The following is a 19,925-nucleotide window of genomic DNA, read 5'->3' as shown; positions in this document are numbered from 1 at the left end:
AATCTGGATTCTATTGAAACCTGTTATACAAAAGCACAAATGGTATAAATAAAACCTAAAATCGCAACTTCTATATGATAGCTTAAACCAATTCAAGTTCAGGTGGCTATTCTGAGTACAAATGATACATAAATAATACCTCAAGCCATTCAGTGGCACCAACAGCTCCAAAGTCTCCAGCACTCCAACTGGCAAAAATAATGCTCCTGCTGGGTTTAAACCCACCTGTAAGAGAACAAAAAATTAGGTTAACATTGGGAAAAGGTTGTAGGCAGGTAATCAACTTAATAAAGTTTCTAATTCAAGATAGCAGATTAAAAGTATTGCTTTTCTTTTTGAAACCCCAGGTGAAAGACTGCTAAAGGAATAGGAATAAATTTTTTTTTTTTTTGTGGTGCTGGTGATCGAACCCAGGGCCTTGTGCTTGCAAGGCAAGCACTCTATCAACTGAGCTATCTCCCCAGCTCCGGAATAAATTCTTAAAGCGATCTACAAAGAATAGAATACCAAATCTTCTACCAATAAGATTTCAAGTACACAACAGTCACTCTTTTTTTTTTGAGTCCTTTGGTTTTTTGTTTTTGGTACTGGGGATTGAACCCAGGGGGGGGGCACTTTACCACTGAGCAATCCCTTTTATTTAGAGAAAGGTTCTTATTAAGTTGCTGAAATTTGCAATCCTCCTGCCTCTGCTTCCCAAATCCCTGGGATTACAGCAGTTCATTACTGACCTGGCTCTTTGAGTACTTTAACACCTGGATCAAGAAATATTTGAAATTATAGTCAAGTATGATGTGAATCTTCTTTTTTGTGGGGGTAGGTGGGGGTATTTTGGATTGAATCCAGGGGCACTCTACCACTGAGCTACACCCTAGTCTGCAAAATAAAAATTTTGAGATAGGGCCTCAGTTGGCCTTTAACCGATAATCCTCCAGCACCAGTCTCCAAGTGCTTGGATTATGGGCACGGGCCACCATGCCCTGTGATATCTATCTTCTTTGAGAATAAATTGCTTAGCAGCAAATCATTTAAAACATGATATTTTATTTTTACTTTTATTTATTTATTTTTTTGAGACAGGGTCTTACTATGTCACCCAGGCTAACTTCAGACTTGTAGGCTCAAGCAGTCCTGCCACCTCACACTTCCAAACACCTGGGAACACAGGCATGCATCACCACACCCATGTAAGCATGGGAATGTTTTTATGAAATAGAATAAAAACTCACAAATTTAAGTTGTGAGAAGTTTCCAGAGAAATTACATTTATGGCAGCTCCTTTTGGAACTATATATTGACACTGCCCTCCATCCCACCCATTACCCCAGATAATTATTTTTCTGTATCAATGTACTTTGTATAAAAGCTAACCACTATAATTTACCGTACAATGAATGATTAAAGTGTAATGTGGATTTGCATCGAGTGTGTGGATGGGTGTGGAAGAGTGGTAAGAACCATGAGAGAAAAGCTTGATCATTTGGCTTTAGTACATTCATATATGCCACTACTTTGAGGTACATTCCTTAAGGACCATATTAGATCTGGCATATAATTCTAGATATGTCAAATTAAAGATCAAGGCTTGGGCTGGGGTTGCAGTTCAGTTGGTAGAGCACTTGCCTAGAACATGTGAGGCACTGGGTTCGATCCTTAGCACCACACAAAAAAATGAACAAATGAAAGGTATTGTGTCCATCTACAACTAAAAAGAATATAAAAAATAAATAAATAAAGATCAAGGCTCAATATAGTACTTTTCCATTGTTAAAACTGATGATTCCCAATACAAAAGACACTTTATTAGTCATTTCAAAGTCAAAAGGCAGCAAAAACAAAAGGAAATCTACCATGTTTTAAGTAGTAAAGGTCTAGCTAAAGAGAATCCTAAGAAGATAGCCAAAAATGAAGAAAGCATAGGATAACATCTAGAACTATACATAGTACATAAATGTTCAAAGGTCTCAAACTTTGTACTCTACCTTTTAAGACCATATCTGAGAATGTCCGGGCAAGTTCCAAGAGAAGAGCTGTTCCTACACTGGACTTTGCAGCTCCATCAGTCCAGGCATCCCTCTGGGCCCCTACTACAATATAGCGATCTTAGGGGGGAGAAAAAAAGAAAAAGGAAAAATATAACTTTACACAATGAGCTTTCTTTCTTTCTTTTTTTAATAGCACTCAGGGGGCTGGAGTTGCAGCTTAGTGGTACAGTGTTTGCCTAGAACGTGTGAGGCATTGGGTTCAATCCTCAGCACCACATAAAAATAAAATTAATTAATGTATTGTGTCCATCTACAACTAAAAAAAATTATTAAAAAACAAAACAACAACAAAACAACAGCACCTGGGGTGCTATACCCTGCCCCATTTTTATTTGGAAACACGGTCTCACTAAGTGCTGAGGTGGGCCTTGAACTTACGTTTCTCCTGCCTCAGTCTTCTGAGAAACTGGGATCACAGGCATGTACCACTGTACCTGACCTATAATGAGCTTTTCTTTTTGGTTCCAAGGATTGCACCTAGGGTGCTTAATCACTGAAGCACATCCCCAGTCCTTTTCATTTTTTAATTAAAAAAAAATTTTTTTTTAGTTGTCGATAGACACAATACCTTTTAGCTTATTTATTTATTTATATGTGGTGCTGAGGATCAAACCCAGTGTCTCATACTTGCGAGGCAAGCACACTGAGCCACAACCCAAGCCCCCTTTTTATTTTTAATTTTGAGACAGGATCTTGCTAAGTTGCTAAGGTTGGCTTTGAATTTTCGATCCTCCTGCCTTAGCCTCCCCAGTCACTAGGATTACAGGGGTGTGCCACAGCATCCAGCTTTAAAACTGTTTTCTAATAATTAAGTCTAGAATAAGCATGCCAGTAAAGTATAGAGTATGTATTAAGGATAAAAGAGCCTAACTATGGGGGTGGCAATATAGCTCAGTTGGTAGAGAGCTTGCTTCACAAACATAAGGCTCTGTGTTCAATCCCCAGCACTACAAAAAATAAATAAATAAAAAGAGTCTAACTACAGATTTGATCTAGAACACCATGACAATGCTATTTCTATATCAGAATTACTACTTTTTCTGTATTACCAGCTAAGCTATTCACTGATTACTTATTTGTGCTCATTAATTGTTTAATAAGAAACCTAAGTCCAAGGGCTCTCCTTAGTAAATTACATGACTATATGATTGCATTTAAACAGAGCTGATTTCAGGGATTGGCAAACTGTAGCATGCACACTCATTCATTATGAATTGGCTATGATGATGTTTGTGCTACATGGACAGAGTTGAACAGTTAACATTGTATAGCTGGCAAAATGTTTGCCTCTCCCCTTAGAAAAAATGTGCTTATCTCTGGTCTACTAAAAAATTCAAGATAGATTTTCTAGTAATGATGGGTCAGTTTTTAAACGAGGGCCTTGTTACCTCCAGATAAGGCTAATACTTAGAACAGTCCAGTTGAGGACAGATAAGACTTTGCACTTCACAAAACTAACCCACGCTAGCATTTCTGCCCTCCCTCCTTATGTAGTCACATCCCTAAGTAAAGAAAATCAAGGAAAAAAGTACAAAACAAAGATCTTTACCTGGTTCTTCAAAGCCTTTAATAACTCCAAAGATATTAAGAATTCTTGTCTCTTTCAGCACATTGTTCACAGTAAGCTTCACATTCCTATCCTCTGCCAATTGCATCCTACATGAAGAGTCTGTTTTCCAACTAGTTGGACAGTCTCCTACCATATATCTAGAAGTAGAAAACAGGCAGAGATTCAGGTTATTGTTATTTCTGTAAGGCTTAGAAAATTAGTCCTACTGTCTGTCCAGTGAGGTTCTACATTAAAAGGACATAAAAAGAAAACATACATAACTTACTCCCCAGTGGTCAACCATTTCCCTCTTACTCTATTCAGTAGGCAGTTATTTGAAAACCATGAGTTTTTCCTAGGTTAACCATGTTTTTAAGATGTCTCCCTACTCTCATCTGCCTGAGACAAAGCTAGTTTACATTTGAAATACATGCCAAGATAAGACTCAGAATGAAGGTATCACATAAAAGTCCATTAATACAGTTCATATTTCCCAGATTGCTCCACCAACTAGGGTAATGTATATTCTTATCAATTACAAAGGAATATTCCCATGTTGCTGGCAGTTAATTATTTTCCCCTAATGTGTTGTCAAAAAAACAAAAAAAAAAAAACAAAACAAAAAAACCCAAAAACTGCCCTAGAGGGTCTTACTTACACATATTTAAAAGACAAAACACACACACACACACACAAAATAAAAAATAAAAGACAAATCATTATGCCAGGCGTGGTGGCACACACCTGTAATCCCAGCAAATTGGGAACTGAGGCAGGAGGATTGCAAATTCAAAGACAGCAACAGTGAGGCGCTAAGCAACTATAAATGAAATACAGAAAGAGCTGGGGATGTAGCTCAATGATTGAGTGCCCCTGAGTTTAATCCCCGGTACCCACTCCCCTGACCAAAAAAAATTACCCCTTATTATATAAGGAGAAGATGGGGGCTGGCTTCACAGGTTAGGAAAGACTTGTAGATGGTGGGTAGAACAAGTCAAAATGAATCACCTATTACAAATGTACATTTACATTATTAATAGCCACATAGGACTTTATATTGATATTACATGTTGATGCTCTTTATTTGAAACCAACCAACCACTCTATTAAGTAAGATAGTATTTTCAATATCCAATAAAGTTGAAATAACAGGTTCAGAGGGTTTAGAGTAACTTGTTCAATGTCACATGATTTTTAAAAAGTATAAATAAAGGTCTAAAATTAGATATTCATTGTATGACAACATCAGGTGGGAAAGATAAAAATTAACGATATGCACCCTCATCAGATTGGAGTATCTTTTGTTTTATTTTGTTTAAGATGGTAGGGGGGAGGGGAGGGGTGTCTTGTTTTGTTGCTCGACTGATCTTAAATTGTGGGCTCAAGTGATCCTCCTGCCTCAGTCTCACCCTCCTGAGTATTGGGACTAGAGTCAAGTGCTACCATGTCTGGCTACATTCTATTTTAAAGAGATACTAGTATACTAGGGAGGATTATTCAAAAGAATTAATTACGACCGTAAAACATTTGAAATCTATCAAGAGAACTGAGGACATTCAATAGACCAGGAGACCAGACTAATTCTGTGCTATCAAAGAAAATCATCCAAAACTAGTGGGTGTTACAAGGAATAAAACTGCAGCTCAACATGAATTCTAATATATTTTCTCCTATAACTGAATAGGCTACCACAGGTAACAAAGTCCTTCACCATAAGGACTCAAGCAGAAGCTATGCCAGAGTACCACACAATGAATTCACTGAGCTTACTAGGCAAGATCTACAGAGTTTATAAATATTTATGATATCTATTATCAAGATCACTTGACAGAGGAATTTTTCATTTCTATCCATACCAAGTTTATTAGTTAAGCATTCCCCAAATTTCCAAATGTGGAATTGTCCAATTGTTTTAATATTTTAGTAGATCAACTTAAGCTTATTATTCAGTCTTCCCTTATAAAACCTCACCCTACAAGACAGCTTTCAAATAAAAACTTACACAAACAGTTTTTCTGCACCTTTTCTGGAAATTGTTTGGACAGGAATATTAGGCAATCCTGATGACTGAGATGGAGGAAACTGAGTATGATTGAAAGACGGGAATCCAGGTGTGTAAGGGTCACCTGTTCCCAGATGAGCCTAGTAAATAAAAACAAAAGAGTTAATTAGCTTTCTCTGGCACTTAAAAAGTTCCCTAGAAGATTCAGATTTGGTATGAGGCTACAACCCAAGCTTAGTTCACAAACCGGTAGTATCAGAGTCTATGTGTCTCTATGATATATCCCAGATCCACTTGCCCCGCCACCTTTTGGTTACCCAGCAGGGGCTTGAACCTAAAATTCTCGGGTCTCATCCTCTCAAGTAGCTGGAAGCACAGGCATATACCCACCCAGGCAGCTCAAGACACTACTGATAAAGTACTTTAAGCAATTAGGTCTAATCTATCTTCCTGCTTCCTACTAAAACTCTGCCAGAGAAAGAGTATTAAAGGCACAGTTCTATTTATTTTTTTCTTTTTTTGGTTCCAGGGATTAAACCCAAGGGCACTTAACATCTGAGCTATATCCCCAGCCTCTCACTAAGTTGCTAGGGGGCCTAAGTTGCTAAGGCTGGCTTTGAACTTGTGATCCTCCTGTCTCAGCCTCCCTAGTCACTGGGATTACAGGCGTGCACCACCATGCCCAGTGCATAGTTCTAATTCTACTAAGGTAGGTGGAACCCAGTAATGATTAGGAGAACTCAAAAACTCACTGATTCAAGAAATAAAAACTCACATGTCCAAAGACTGGAATGTCTGCCTTAACAATGGGAAATGTAGCCTGGTCCATGTATATTAAGACACCAATTGCATTGGCACTTTCGGCATTTGCAACCTACAGAAAAACACAGAAAGCTCAGAAAACAAAGATTTAATCATGTAAGGTAAGAATAATATGTACTGGACTTTAAGCTTAAGGACAAATTATTATAGAGGACTAAACTGATATTCCCAAAGGTTTCAAATATCTTACACATTTAGAAAAAAAAAATTCCTTAAAACTTAACTCATTAATTAAGGAGAATCTAGAAAATAAACAATGAAAATTCATCCAAGATAACCACTGTCTTTTAATATTTTCCAGACCCTTTCTCAATAGGACCCCTAGCTCAGGAAATAATTCCAACAGTCAATAAATGAAATGGCATTAAATTGAAAAGCTTCTGCACAGCATAGGGAACACTTAAGAATGGGTAGAGAGAACCTACAGAATAGAATTTTTTTTTTTTTTTTGGTGCTGGGGATCGAACCCAGGGCCTTGTGCTTGCGCAAGGCACGCATTCTACCGACTGAGCGATCTCCCCAGTCCCAGGAGAAATTTTTGAGAGGATTAATATTCAGAATATATAAAGAACAAGTTTAACAACAAAGAAAATCCAACTAACCCAATGGGCAAATGAACTAAACAGACAAAAACTACAAATGGCCAAAAATATATGGTAAAACATGTTCAACATCATTAGCAACTAGGGAAATGCAAAACATAACTGCATTGAGATTTTTATCTCACACCAATCAAAATGACAGTCATTAAGAATATGAACAATAATAAATGTTGGAAAGGATGTGGAGAAAAAAAGAACAATCTTACACTGTTGGTGGCCTATAAATTAGTACAACCATTATGGAAATTAGTATGGAGGTTCCTCAAAAGACTAGATATAAAACCACCATAGACCCAGCTATCCCACTCCTCAGTATTTATCCTAAACAATTAAAGTCATCATACTACAGTGAAACATGTATACCCATGTTTATAGCAGTACAATTCAAACTAGCAGTACAATGCCAAACTATGGAACCAGTCTACGTGTCCATCAGTGGATGAATGGATAAGGAAAACATGGTATATATACACAATGGAGTTTTATTCAGCCATAAAGAAAAATGAAATGTCATCTTCAGGAAAATGGATGGCACTTGAGAACATGTCAAGTGAAATAAGCCAAACTCAGAAGGTCATGGATCACAAATTTCTCTGATATGTGGAAGCTAGAAAAGAAAAAGGAAATGAAATGGGGAGGAGGTTCTTCATGAATATCAAAGGGAGATCAGTAGGGAAAAGGGACCAGGCAGAGGGACAAGGGGAGGGAAAATGGAAATATTAGGGAATGATATTGGCCAGATCGTATTATTATAATGTATGCATGCATGAATATGTAACAACAAATCTCACCTTTATGTACAACTATAATGCACCAATAAAAATATATGGAATTGGTGCAGCCACTCTGGAAAGCAGTATGGAGATTTCTCAAAAAACTTGGAATAGAGCCACCATTTGACCCAGCTATCCCACTCCTCGGTTTATACCCAAAGGACTTAAAATCAGCATACTACAGTGACACAGCCACATCAATGTTCACAGCTGCTCAATTCACAATAGCTAGACTGTGGAACCAACGAAGATGCCCTTCAATTGATGAATGGGTAAAGAAACTGTGGTATATATGCACAAGGGAATATTACTAAGTCATAAAGAATAAAATTATGGCATTTGCTGGTAAATGGATGGAGTTGGAGAATATCATGCTAAGTGAAATAGGCCAAATGTTTTCTCTGATAAGTGCATGACAATATATAACGAGGGGGGGTAATGGGGGAAAGAGAAGAATGAAGGAACTTTGGATGGTGTAGAGGAAAATGGGGCAGGAAGGGGTGGGGAAAGGAAGGATAGTAGAATGAGACAGATAGTATTAGCCTATGTATATTTATGATTACATGAATGGTGTCAATCTACATTGTGTACAACCATAGAAATGAAAAGTTGTACCCCATTTGTGTACAATGACTCAAAATGCAGTCTGTAAAAATAAAAATTTAAATTAAAAAAATATATTTATACAAAAAAATACACGAAAAAATATTTCCCAATCTTGTCCCTTATGTAGGTTTGGCATTTAATTTCCCCTTTTATAAAACATAACAATTCTCTATACACATAAAACCAGGTTATATAGACATAATTTAAACTGCTTTCACTTAAGCTTTTTTTTTTTTTTAAATCTTTTATTACTGGGGATTGAACCCAGGGGCACTCAACCACTAATACCCTAGAACCTTTATATTCTTTTTCTTTTCTTTCTTTCTTTCTATTTTTTTTTTTTTTTTTTTTTTTTTTGAGACAGGATCTCAAGTTGCTGAGGCTGGCCTTGAACTTGTCTCAGCCTTCAGAGTTGCTGAGATTACAGGAGTGTGCTTATACCCTGCTCAGTGAAGCATTTTTGATTACTTCATTTTCACTAAAAGAAGATGGCTGGCTACAAAATACTCCTAAGTGAATATGTCATAGTTTTGAAGTATCCTGTGATTTTAGATAACTGAAATTTAAGAAAATTAACAAGAAATACCATTTAACAAAAGATACCAATGAATTTAACAACCCACACTCACCTTTTCTGCAAAAGTGATTTTCCCAGCTCTAACAATCACTAAAGATCCATTAACGGAAGCATTTAAATCCTCAAAGTCTTTTTTTGTGCCAAAATTAGCATGAACCAATTTGCCCTAGAACAAAGACAGTAGGTTTAATGAGGTTTAATGAGCCGTATCAGAATAGCTATAGAATCTTCAGAGTTTTACAGATCAAATCTAAGAGAGGAAACCAAGAAAGAGGAGAAAAAACAAGTGTGGGAATCAAAGGCAAAAAGTGATATAGGAAAGTTGAAGTCAAAACTGGTCAGTTATCAGGAATAAAACCAAGATTTCCAGTTTCCTTTACTTATCCCATGCCTTTAATTTAACAAGTACTTTTACATTGCTTCAGATATTTCTGGGGAAAAGAAGTGATAACAGGATGTATTCAACACAGAGGCATACATAGGCTATTAAAAGCAGCAGCAATGACATGAGGTTTCCACACCTGAATCTCAGACAATGAAGGACATGCCTAAGTTTTAAATGAAGAGTCTGATAATAAATCTTTCCAAAAAACTGTTAAATGCCATGTATTAAATAACATGACTTGCATAAGCCAACTTTTACGTTTGCATAAGTTGCCATCATGTTTCTAAACTCTATATCTGAATATAGAGAACTTGCAGATGAACTAAAACCTCAATATTATGTAAAATCTACTCATCTCCAAATTCCTGGCTTTGTAGATAGCAAAGAAAAATGATACAAGTAACCAGGAATGCAGAAAACAACCATAAAACTTCAACTGGCTCAGAAGACACCCATGAATATGTGGGTGCATAAATATGTGATTTTTAACTGACAAATAATCTAGTCTATCTGCCCATTGTCTATTTTTATATTAGTCTGGCTATATTTGCCTAAATTTAAAAAGACTAATAAGCATTTAAAAAATCCAACTAAGACAATACCCCAGTCAAGATAGATACATGTTTTTACACTAAAAAACTTTTATTTTTAATTTTATATTTTATATATTTGTGTACTTTTGTGGTACTAGGGATCAAACCCAGGGCTTTCTACATTGTAGGTAAGCATGCTACCACCACTGAGTCACACCCCTAGCCCACGATGGATATTTAGATCTGTCTCAAGGGGGAATTTGATGTGTGCATTCATTAGCAAATACTACCACATGTCACGCACTCTCCAAGGCCGTGAGTCATGTCATAAATGAAACTAATCTCTAGTTTACATTCAGTGGAAATAAATGAATAGATGATGTCAGGTGCTAGAAGTATATGAAAGGGAAAAACAAAAACCAGTACAAAAGGAAAGCAATAGAGGGAAGTTTAAAAAAAAAAAAAACAAAAACAAAAAAAAAAAACCGGAAGTCATTCCAATAAGGTGATATTAGAAAAAAGACTAGGACGAAGAAGGAAAGTTTTGTTAGTACTAGGGATTGAATCCAGGGTGTTTTGCATTCCCAACCCTTTTTATTTTGATATAGGCCTAGCTAAGTTGCTTAGGATCTACCTAAGCTGCTAAGGCTAGAATTGAACTTGTGATCCTCCTGCTTCAGTCTCCCAAGTTGCTGAGTTACAGATGGGGATGCAACACTGCACTCAATGGAAGGCAAGTGTTTTAAAAGTTTGAGGTAGGAGCATGCTTGAGTTTAAACGGTGAACAACAAGGAGGTCAAAGTGATCAGAGCAGAGTGAGTGAAGAGGAGAGCAGTGAGATTATTTAAGGCTTTGAGACAAAGATCACTACCATGTAATTTATTTTGACTGAGGCAATGGAAGGTTGAGAAAAATCTCATGATCAGTAACATTTTACAAATAAATGAATGTCTAAGAACAATAAAAATAATGAGTGTTCAAGCCATTCATTAGGGAAGAGTCTCATGCACTGTTTTGCCTTACTTACAGTAACTGTTGTAGCTTTGCTGTATGCCACATAACCCTCTGGACTCTCCACTGGCTCTACCAGGGTATTATTCATATTCATTACTGCCACCGAGTTTTGAGCATTGCTAAAAAAGATTAAGTTAAAATGAAGCTAAGGTCAACCTTGGGAGAAAATATTAAATAGCTTAAGTACATTTAGCATCAGAGTTCAATTACCTGGAAATTTTGCTCTAAACACTAAATTTGATTTTTACTTTGAAAGTCACTGCTATGGTTAGCATGCCTCAAAGTCATTACTTCTATAAAATAAGTTTACTATCTTTTGACATACCTGCCTTTGACCTGAATCTTAACATAATGTTCATCACGCCAGACTTTGTCGAGTTTAAATTCACGGAATTGATTTTCAACAAAATTGGCAAGATTTTCATCTTTCTGAGACCCAGCCTCACGAGGGACATATGTATTTTGATTCAGTTGCCTGGAGGAAAAAAATGTCTGTTAAAACATTTATTTAAAACAAACGGGCTGGGGATATAGCTCAGTTGGCAGAGTGGCTGCCTGGCAAGCACAAGGCCCTGGGTTCAATCCCCAGCACCGCCAAAAAAAAAAAAAAAAAAAAAAAAAAAATTTATCCCAATGACCAAGTAAATTGTTTTTAAAAGCATAGCTCAGAATCATCCCTCACATTAAATGAACAATGACCCCAAACTTCTCAACAGACCAGATAGAGAAAAATTTAGAAGAAAAAAAAAAAAAGACATATATAGTTTCAATTCTGAATCCCCTAGAAGCAAAATTGTCATATGTCCCATGGTTCTTACTAAATATACTCAGCACATTAATTTTTTGCTCCTCCCCCAGGGACCACACTTACTCTATCCATAATGCATGCTATACAGTATACACAAAAAGTATTCCTAGATAAAGTAAAAATACCAAAATTTCTAATTTAAGACTGAAAGAATTATAGTACCACTGAAAACGTAGGAAGCTAGCAAAAGATAAAAAGATGAATTTGTTTTTTACACAGAGACGTATCTGAGGAAGATAAGACAGAAACTTTAAGGATACTTTCTGAGTTATGGATTAATGAGTTAAGAAACAGCAGAAATCAAAAATACTACAGGACATATCAAACTAGGCAGTCAAATAAGACATGATGTAGAAGATGAAGGAAACTATGTTCTCATGGACAGTAGCAGAGCTCAGCATATTATGACAAAAAGGCTATGATGGAACATCAAAGCAAATAAGTCTTGATAGTAAGCAAAATTACAAAAAAACGAATGGCAAAAAAGAGCAAAGTTGTGAAAATTTTTAGGAACTCCCAGGAAAGTTCTAACTTTTCCCCCAACTGCTGAGTTTCAATTCTTTGCTGACGCCTTTTCTCTGCAGCTATACATGGGAATACACATGGGAAATCTCCCCTATCCTAAAAAGCCTTTCCTCAAGACTCACTCTTATTTTCTTTCATTGCCAGTAATAATCAGTAAGTATTTGTTTACACATTGAAGATGAAGTTGTGAAGTAATTCATTCTTACTTGATAGTGCCAGTGAAATCTATGGTATTCAGTTTCTCTGACAACATTGGTTTAAGGTCTGCCCAATACAAGCGAGAAGGTAGTTCAAGGATGTCCTCTTCTGCTGCCATCTCTGATTCCTCCATCTCTGTTCCAGCTGATTTTCCACAATCAGTTTTTGGTTCTACACGTTTACAGTAGCCCAGATAGCCAATCATAAATCCTGAAGATAAAAAGGTTTTAGTTGAACTTGCAGAACTGATTTATAACTTAATATTTTTAGCTAAGCCTTGAAAATACTGATTTTAGTTAAATTCTAAGTAGTTTGAAAGTATATAATGCATTTCAGCCCACAGGTTTTAAACTAGTCAATCCATTATATAGTAAATATTTAAAGAGTTTTTTGTTCAAAATATAGGTAAGTACATTTTCCCATCAGAAGCCTTCCTTGAAACCTCAGGCTGAATTTCTTTGCTCCAAATAACCTGTGTATGTTTCTAACATAACTTTTGTTCCACAATATTGAAAAAAACTTGTATCTCTTTTACCAAATTAAATTCAATGGCAGGTATAGAATCTTAGTCATCATTGTATTGCTAGTGCCTAGCATAGTGACACATAAAAGGTACAAAATAACTATCCACTGAGTTGAAATAACAGACTTTTCAAAATTGGTTAGAAGAAATACTTACCAATCAAGAAAAAGATGATGACAGCAATAGTCCCATAGCAGATACTTCCATTAAACCTTTTTGGTTTTGTGACACTGGCTCTCATATTATTGTCAGTATTTTCTTCTTCATCTACAGCTAGTTTCATCTCCACATGACTGTTATCTCCATCTACTTGCCGTGCCAGACTAAACCGGGTATATGACAATGGTTCTCCACCAAACTGAGATTTGAAAGAAAGCATTACAGAGATAAAAAGGAATTAGGAACATTTACAAAAGCTTGGTCAGGTACTATACATGTTTTTTGATTTTTTTTTTTTGGGGGGAGGGAAGGTGTTATACTGGAATAGATCCTAGAACATGGCAGGCACTATACCACTGAGCTATATTATATTCCACAGCCTTTTTTTTTTTCCTTTCTTCTTCAGAGCTGGGGATTGAACCCAGGGACTTGTGCTTCTGAGGCAAGCACTCTACCAACTGAGCTATGTCCCCAGCCCTACAGCCTGTTTTTGAGATAGGATCTCACTAGGTTGCCTAGGCTGGCCTTCAACTTGAAACCCTCCTGCTTCAGCCTCCTGAGAAGCTGAGATTATAGGTATATGGCACCATGCACATTCACAAGTACTATACTTGGGCCATTACTGTCACCTGATATAGTTTTCATTGTTGTTGTTTTGTAACAGGGATTGAGACCTACAACTCCAGTCCCCCCAACCCCCGCCCCAGCTTTTTTTTTTTTTTTTTTTAAATTTTGAGACAGGGTCTCGCTAAGTTGCTAAGGCTATCTTTGAACTTGTGATCCTCCTGCCTCAGCCTCCCAAGCTGGGATTACAAGTGTGTGCCATCACACCCAGGCCACTTGATATACATTATTAAGGGAAAAGAAGTAGCTCTTTCAAATTTACCTTCCCTATGCCCAATTCTGTTAATGGCAGATGAGGTCTAGATCACACACTGGTTGTCTTCATTTCATTAGCCTTTTCATACAGGGTTTCTGTTTGTATGTCTTCTCTACACATTTTTAAGAGAATTCTTTTTTAAGAGCTCAGGTCTTGTGGTGCTGCCTACACTGGCCCCAAAGATCCTCATGCCTCAGCCTCCTGAGTAACTGGGACTATACATGCACACCAATGTGCCTGGCTTTCTATGATACATCTTGATCAGTACTTTCTTTAGTTCATCTTATTCTTTAGCTCATCTTATCAAGTAGAGATTAACCACATACCCAAACCACCCTGAAGCTTCTTGCAATATTTTTTTTTTTTGGTGCTTATAAGGCAAGCACTCTACTGACTGAGCTACCTCCCCAGCCCCTAATATTTTCTATAATTAACCTTAACCAAAACTGAATCTATAGCCAGGTGTGGTGGCATATGCCTGTAATCCCAGCTACTCAGGAGACCGAGGGAGGAGAATTTCAAGGTAAGAGTCCAGCCTAGGCAATTTAGTGAGACACTATCTCAAAATAAAAAATAAAAAAAGGGTTAGGGCTATAGCTCAGTAGTAGACTGCTCCTGGGTTCAATTCTCATTATCACATACACACAAAACAAAAAAACTGAACATGTCCTTCCTTCATGGGACCTGTTATACCTCAAGACTACTAGTTCAAATGTAAAAGATTACATAAGGACAGTTTGGGGTATTATTTCATGCATGCTGGGTGAAAGCCAGGTTTGTATACTTCATGTATTGCAGACAGAAATAAAACTGAAAATATCTTACCAAGTTAGAGAGTGCTGATCTGGCTTGATCCATCATTCTGAGTTGCCACACCTAATATTAGAATAAAGAATATAATGAGACAGATTAGTGAGGGCTAATAAATATAAGAATATAATGAGATAAATTAGTGAGGACTTTTCATCATCAAGCTAGATTATTATATACCAAATTCCTGAATTAAAGAAGAGTAGCAAATAAGAAATTTGAATATGGACTACCTACTGGATGATGCTACTGTATCAATGTCAGATTTTGGGAGTGTGATAATGATGTTATATTTTTGTTTTTAGATTAATGCCAAGTAATTTAAAGGATGAAGTATCATGGTATCTGTAACTTACTTTCAAATAGTTCAGTAAAACATTACATATACATACACACACGCTCACGCACACTAACACACACACCAATGTGGCAAACTGCTAACAGTACATCTAGTTAAAGGGTACATAGAGTATATCACTGTACTATTATTTCAACTTGTCCTGCAGGCTTGATATATTTGAAAATTAAAACATGGGAAAACTAGTTAGAATGTCATCCCTGCTAAGCAGGTTTAAATTACCAAATTCAGTAGCGAAAGAAAAGGGAAGGGGCTGGGGATGTGGCTCAGTGGTAGAGCATTTGCCTAGCATGCTCAAGACCCTGGGTTCAATTCTCAGTAAAGGAAAAAAAAAAGAACAAAAAGACAATAGACTATATCACCTGGGGGAGGGAGAGACTAAAGTAGAATTAAGTCAAGATCACAAAGCATCTCCAATACACATGAGAATCCTAATCCTTCATTTAAAACAGTTGGCATGGCTGGGGATATAGCTCAGTTGATAAAGTGCTTGCCTTGCATGCACAAGGCCCTGGGTTCAATTGCCAGCACCATGGAAAAAAAAGAAAAGGAACAGTTGGTATTAACAATCTGTTAGATCTTTGACACAAAAAACAGACAAAACAAATACATGCATGCTATTTTACAAATGAAGAGATCAAATATCTAAGAAGCTAAGTGATTTGCATAAGGCTGCAAGCTGATATTTTTTCCCCTTTTTTTTTTTTTTAATTGTAAACAAATGGGATACATTTTGATTCTCTGTACATGGAGTAAACCAGGGATTAAACCCAGCCACATCCCCAGTGCTTTTATGGCATGTTTTGTTTTGGGGAGGGTACTTTTGTTTAATCCAGTATTTTCACCTGTTTTTTTGTTTTATGTTGAGACAGTGTCTCACTAAATCTGAGGCTTGCTTTGAACTTGTGATCCTCTTGCCTCAGCCTCCAGGGATTACAGGCACACACCATCACACCTGGCTAAGAAATCTTTCTAAAAAGTATTAGACAAATTTTTTTTAAACCCCAAGTTTTAGGGCTGGAGCTGTAGTCCAGTGGAAGAGTGCTTGCCACACATGTGTGAGGCACTGGGTTCTATCCTCAGCGTCACATAATAAATAAATAAAAGGTATCGTAACTATCTAAAACAAAAAAAAAATTTTTTTAAATCCCCAAGTTTAAAGAGCAAATTTGTATGCAATCTATCATATTCTTAGAAGCACAATCTCTTGCCCCTTCTGGTACAAAGTTTATCAGTACCACTGCACCAAAAGTGTATAACCCCAATCGCTTGGGCCAGAACTAGAAGGCCCCACCCTAAGCCAGTTTTGATCATTCCTTTTCTAGGAGAAAACAGCTTACAAATTTAAAGCTGGGCGTGATGTTGCTTGCTTGGGAGGCCGAGGCAGGAGGATTAGCAAATCCAAAGTCAGCCTCAGGGGCTGGGCTTGTGGCTCAGTGGTAAAGCACTTGCCTACCAAGGGTGAGGCATTGGGTATATCAACATCTTAAAAAAAAAAAAAAAAAAAACCCAGCCTCAGCAACCAGGAGGTGCTAACCAACTCAATGAGACCCTGTCTCTAAATATATAATAGGGATGCGGTGGTGACTCAGTGGTTGAGTACCCCTGAGTTCAATCTCCAGTTACCCCTACTCAAAGAAAATAAGTCTAAGACTTGCCTGAAGCAACCATTCCTTAATTTTTCTAGCTTTAAATTCATTTTGTTTATTTACATATTTTGCAGTATTGGCAATGGAACCCAGGATGAAACACCACATGCTATGCAAGCACTCTACTGCTGGCCCTTGGTCACTAAATTAATTTTAAAATTACAGTGGGACTGGGATTGTGGTTTAGTGGTAGAGCAGCTGCCTAGCACACGTGAGGCACTGGGTTCGATCCTCAGCACCACATAAAAATAAATAAAAGTTGTTGTGTCCCTCTACAAGTAAAAAAAATTAAAAAAAAAAATAAAATAAAATAAAATTACAGTGATAACATTTAAATAAATGGTATAAATAAATGAGATTGAGTAATTTAATAGAACAGGTAATATTAACACAATTTATTATTTATATAATTAAAATAGTACATGTGTTACTGCTAAAACATGCTATTTTTATTTCAATCAATAGACATAAAATTAATAATGTAAAAGAAATCAAGTGAGCTGAGCATGGCAGCCCACACCTATGACTCGGGAGACTGAGGCAGGAGGATGGTAAGTTCAAAGACAGCCTCAGCAACTTAGCAAAACGGTCTCAGAATTAAAAAAAAAAGGACTGGGGTTGTGGCTCTATGATTAAGCACCATTAGGTTCAATACCTGGTACCAAACAAAATTAAAAACCCAAGTGAAATCTGTGCTCAAAAGGCATGGGAAAGAAACTTTTCCTACCAGTTATAACACCATTCTGTCTATAAACAGTTCTGTTAAAAAGCCCTATCTAAGGTGGTGCACGCCTGTAATCCCAGCAGCTCAGGAGGCTGAGGTAGGAGGACCTCCAGTTTGAAGCCAGCCTCAGCAACCTTGAGGTGCTAAGCAACTCAGTGAGACCCTGTCTCTAAATAAAATACAAAATAGGGCTGGGGAAGTGGCTCAGTGGTTGAGTACCCCTGAATTCAATCGCTGGTACCAAAAAAAAAAAAAAAAAAATTATGATAAGCAAAACATTGTCCCATGTTTTAAAAAACACACTAGTTATCTTGAAGTCATAAGCTAATTGGAGTGTCTCAAAACCAAGGATCTGTAAACATTTCACAGAGTTAGAAGGGGTGGATGAGGTCAGATATATTCTCACCTATGTATAACAGCCAAAGCCACTACTCTTTTGTGATGAATAAGCCATTTGTTAATGCCAACAAGCCTACTTCAATTTAGAAAATCAGCCACTGTTTCAAGTCCTTGGAGTTCACATAAAAGGAAATTCTTATACCTGCTTTTGAGGATCTGTTCCAGAGATCTTCACTGCCTAATAAGTTCATCGCCCTCCATTTTCTCCAAAATGAGACAGAATCCATTTATCCACTAACATTCTTCCCCTGTTCCTTGAGGTCCTACTTATTTCTTCCAGACTCAGCTCAAGGACCATCTTTATGAACTCTTTTCTGACATATTTCCCTATCCTGAAACACTTGATGATGGACTGTGTGTTAATTAATAAGGTGTAAAGATTTTATTTCTTAAAGAGTATTGGTGCATGCTTCAAGCACATGAGGTTCCAAATGACATGAAAAAGAACATACTGAAAACCTTGGAACTAAAATCTTTTCCCATCCTTTACTATTCTGGTTATCCTGAAATCACTGGGCAAATTTTGGGTAGTATTAAGAGTTTCTTTAAAAGCAGAAAAACTGCCAGACCCAGTGGGACATTGCCTCTATTCCCAGAGTCAGGAAGCTGAAGCAGGAGGATTGCAAGTTCAAGCCAGTCTCATTAACTTACTGAGACCTTATGTAACTTAGCAAGACCCTGTCTCAAAATAAAAAATAAAAAAGGCTGGGAATATGGCTCAGTGATTATATAACCCTAGGTATCTAATAATAATCCCAGGTACCTAAATAAATAGAAGTAGAAAAACTGTAAAATGCACCTGGTTGGAGACAATGCAAACATTTTCCTAGATAACTATGCATTCGCCAGGTTAACAGGAAATGATTACATCAATTTGCCAAACTTGTGCAGAATGCTCAGAACTCATGTACTTTATATACCTAGTATGAATTCACAAGAGATGGTCAAGGTCTTTCTAGTTTTAAAAGTCTAATTTTATGGGCCTGAAATGAAAGGGCAGTGGAGGAATCACAGAAAATAAGCAGCAGCTTCCTTCCCATACAGCTTTCTGAAAAGAGACTACCCAACATGAAGGTCAGAATTACAGAACTACTTGAAGCCACTGCGGTCTGTGTAATGCTCATCTGGGAGGGCAGAAAGAAGGCACTTACACAGAAGAGTTCCACAAGGGCATTTTTAACTAGGTTTCATTGTTTGCCTCAGGTTTAGCTAGGAAACTTATTCTATAAGAGAGAAGCACATTATCAGAAGCAAATAACTGCCTTAGGGTGGAGTTAGTCAAACTAACTCCTATCCAACAATCTTCAACACTAGCTAGGTTTACAGCCATTACCTGACAAGAGCATCCCAAAGGGGGCTGCTGGGTGCTATATTATATATAACCCCGTGGAAAGTATTTCCTATCAGTGATAAAAATTTTCAACTGTGGGTTTTTCCTGTGAAGCACATTATTTATTATAATCCAAAACTGAAAAACACTGCAGGACCCGTAAGTACCTTAGCAAGCCTAAACTTAATTTTCGCAGTAGATAAACTCTGGAAATCAGCTTAAATTTCAATGGGTCAAATTTCCCAGTCCAGAGACAAATGAGTCAGCATCTACTATTACAGACTCGTAGTTAAGTCCCCAAATACTTGGGTAACTGGACAATTATTTCCTATTTCAATCCTCTTATTAAAAAAAAAAAAAGCAACAATGCAGGTCCTCTCCATAAGCCATGTACCCCAAGGTCACACTACAACCAGTGGACAGGGAGAAATGGTTAACTGAAAAGAGGGGTCACTAAATATTCTTACACACCCTCTCTCCACACACACTCAGGAGAGCTGTCCAACAGAAACAATGAACACAATGGGTCTCTACAGCTCTTTGATCACACTGCTAATTCCCAAATAGCCTTTACACATTTAAGTCTTCTGCCTACGCTCTCCCATCTTTTAAGGACTGCTGGCAGTATTCTTAATGTGAACACCTGGGACGTTC

At 37.1% G+C, this 19,925-nt stretch overlaps 1 protein-coding gene across 3 annotated transcripts in view; it reads right to left on the bottom strand.

Annotated features, from left to right (window-relative positions):
* The window catches only part of Tfrc (transferrin receptor), a 31,471-nt gene that overhangs the window by 10,655 nt on the left and 891 nt on the right, over nt 1-19,925 (bottom strand). For 2 of the 3 annotated variants that reach the window (XM_047564110.1, XM_047564112.1), the window contains exons 2-12: nt 14,827-14,877; nt 13,119-13,320; nt 12,448-12,649; nt 11,234-11,383; nt 10,922-11,027; nt 9,029-9,142; nt 6,372-6,470; nt 5,597-5,736; nt 3,595-3,752; nt 1,983-2,102; nt 140-225 (exon numbers count right to left, since the gene is read on the bottom strand). In XM_047564110.1, coding sequence (XP_047420066.1) covers nt 140-225; nt 1,983-2,102; nt 3,595-3,752; nt 5,597-5,736; nt 6,372-6,470; nt 9,029-9,142; nt 10,922-11,027; nt 11,234-11,383; nt 12,448-12,649; nt 13,119-13,320; nt 14,827-14,862 — 1,413 coding nt within the window. In that variant the 5' untranslated portion in view covers nt 14,863-14,877. Of the gene's footprint in view, nt 1-139; nt 226-1,982; nt 2,103-3,594; nt 3,753-5,596; nt 5,737-6,371; nt 6,471-9,028; nt 9,143-10,921; nt 11,028-11,233; nt 11,384-12,447; nt 12,650-13,118; nt 13,321-14,826; nt 14,878-18,083; nt 19,557-19,925 lie in introns of those variants that run through there. The other variant, XM_047564111.1, reaches the window with a different exon arrangement.

This window comes from Sciurus carolinensis, chromosome 9 (genome assembly GCF_902686445.1).
Source record: "Sciurus carolinensis chromosome 9, mSciCar1.2, whole genome shotgun sequence".
NCBI classification, from domain to species: domain Eukaryota; kingdom Metazoa; phylum Chordata; class Mammalia; order Rodentia; family Sciuridae; genus Sciurus; species Sciurus carolinensis.
Note: the sequence above shows the minus strand (reverse complement) of the source record. Positions and strands in the feature narration are given on the sequence as shown.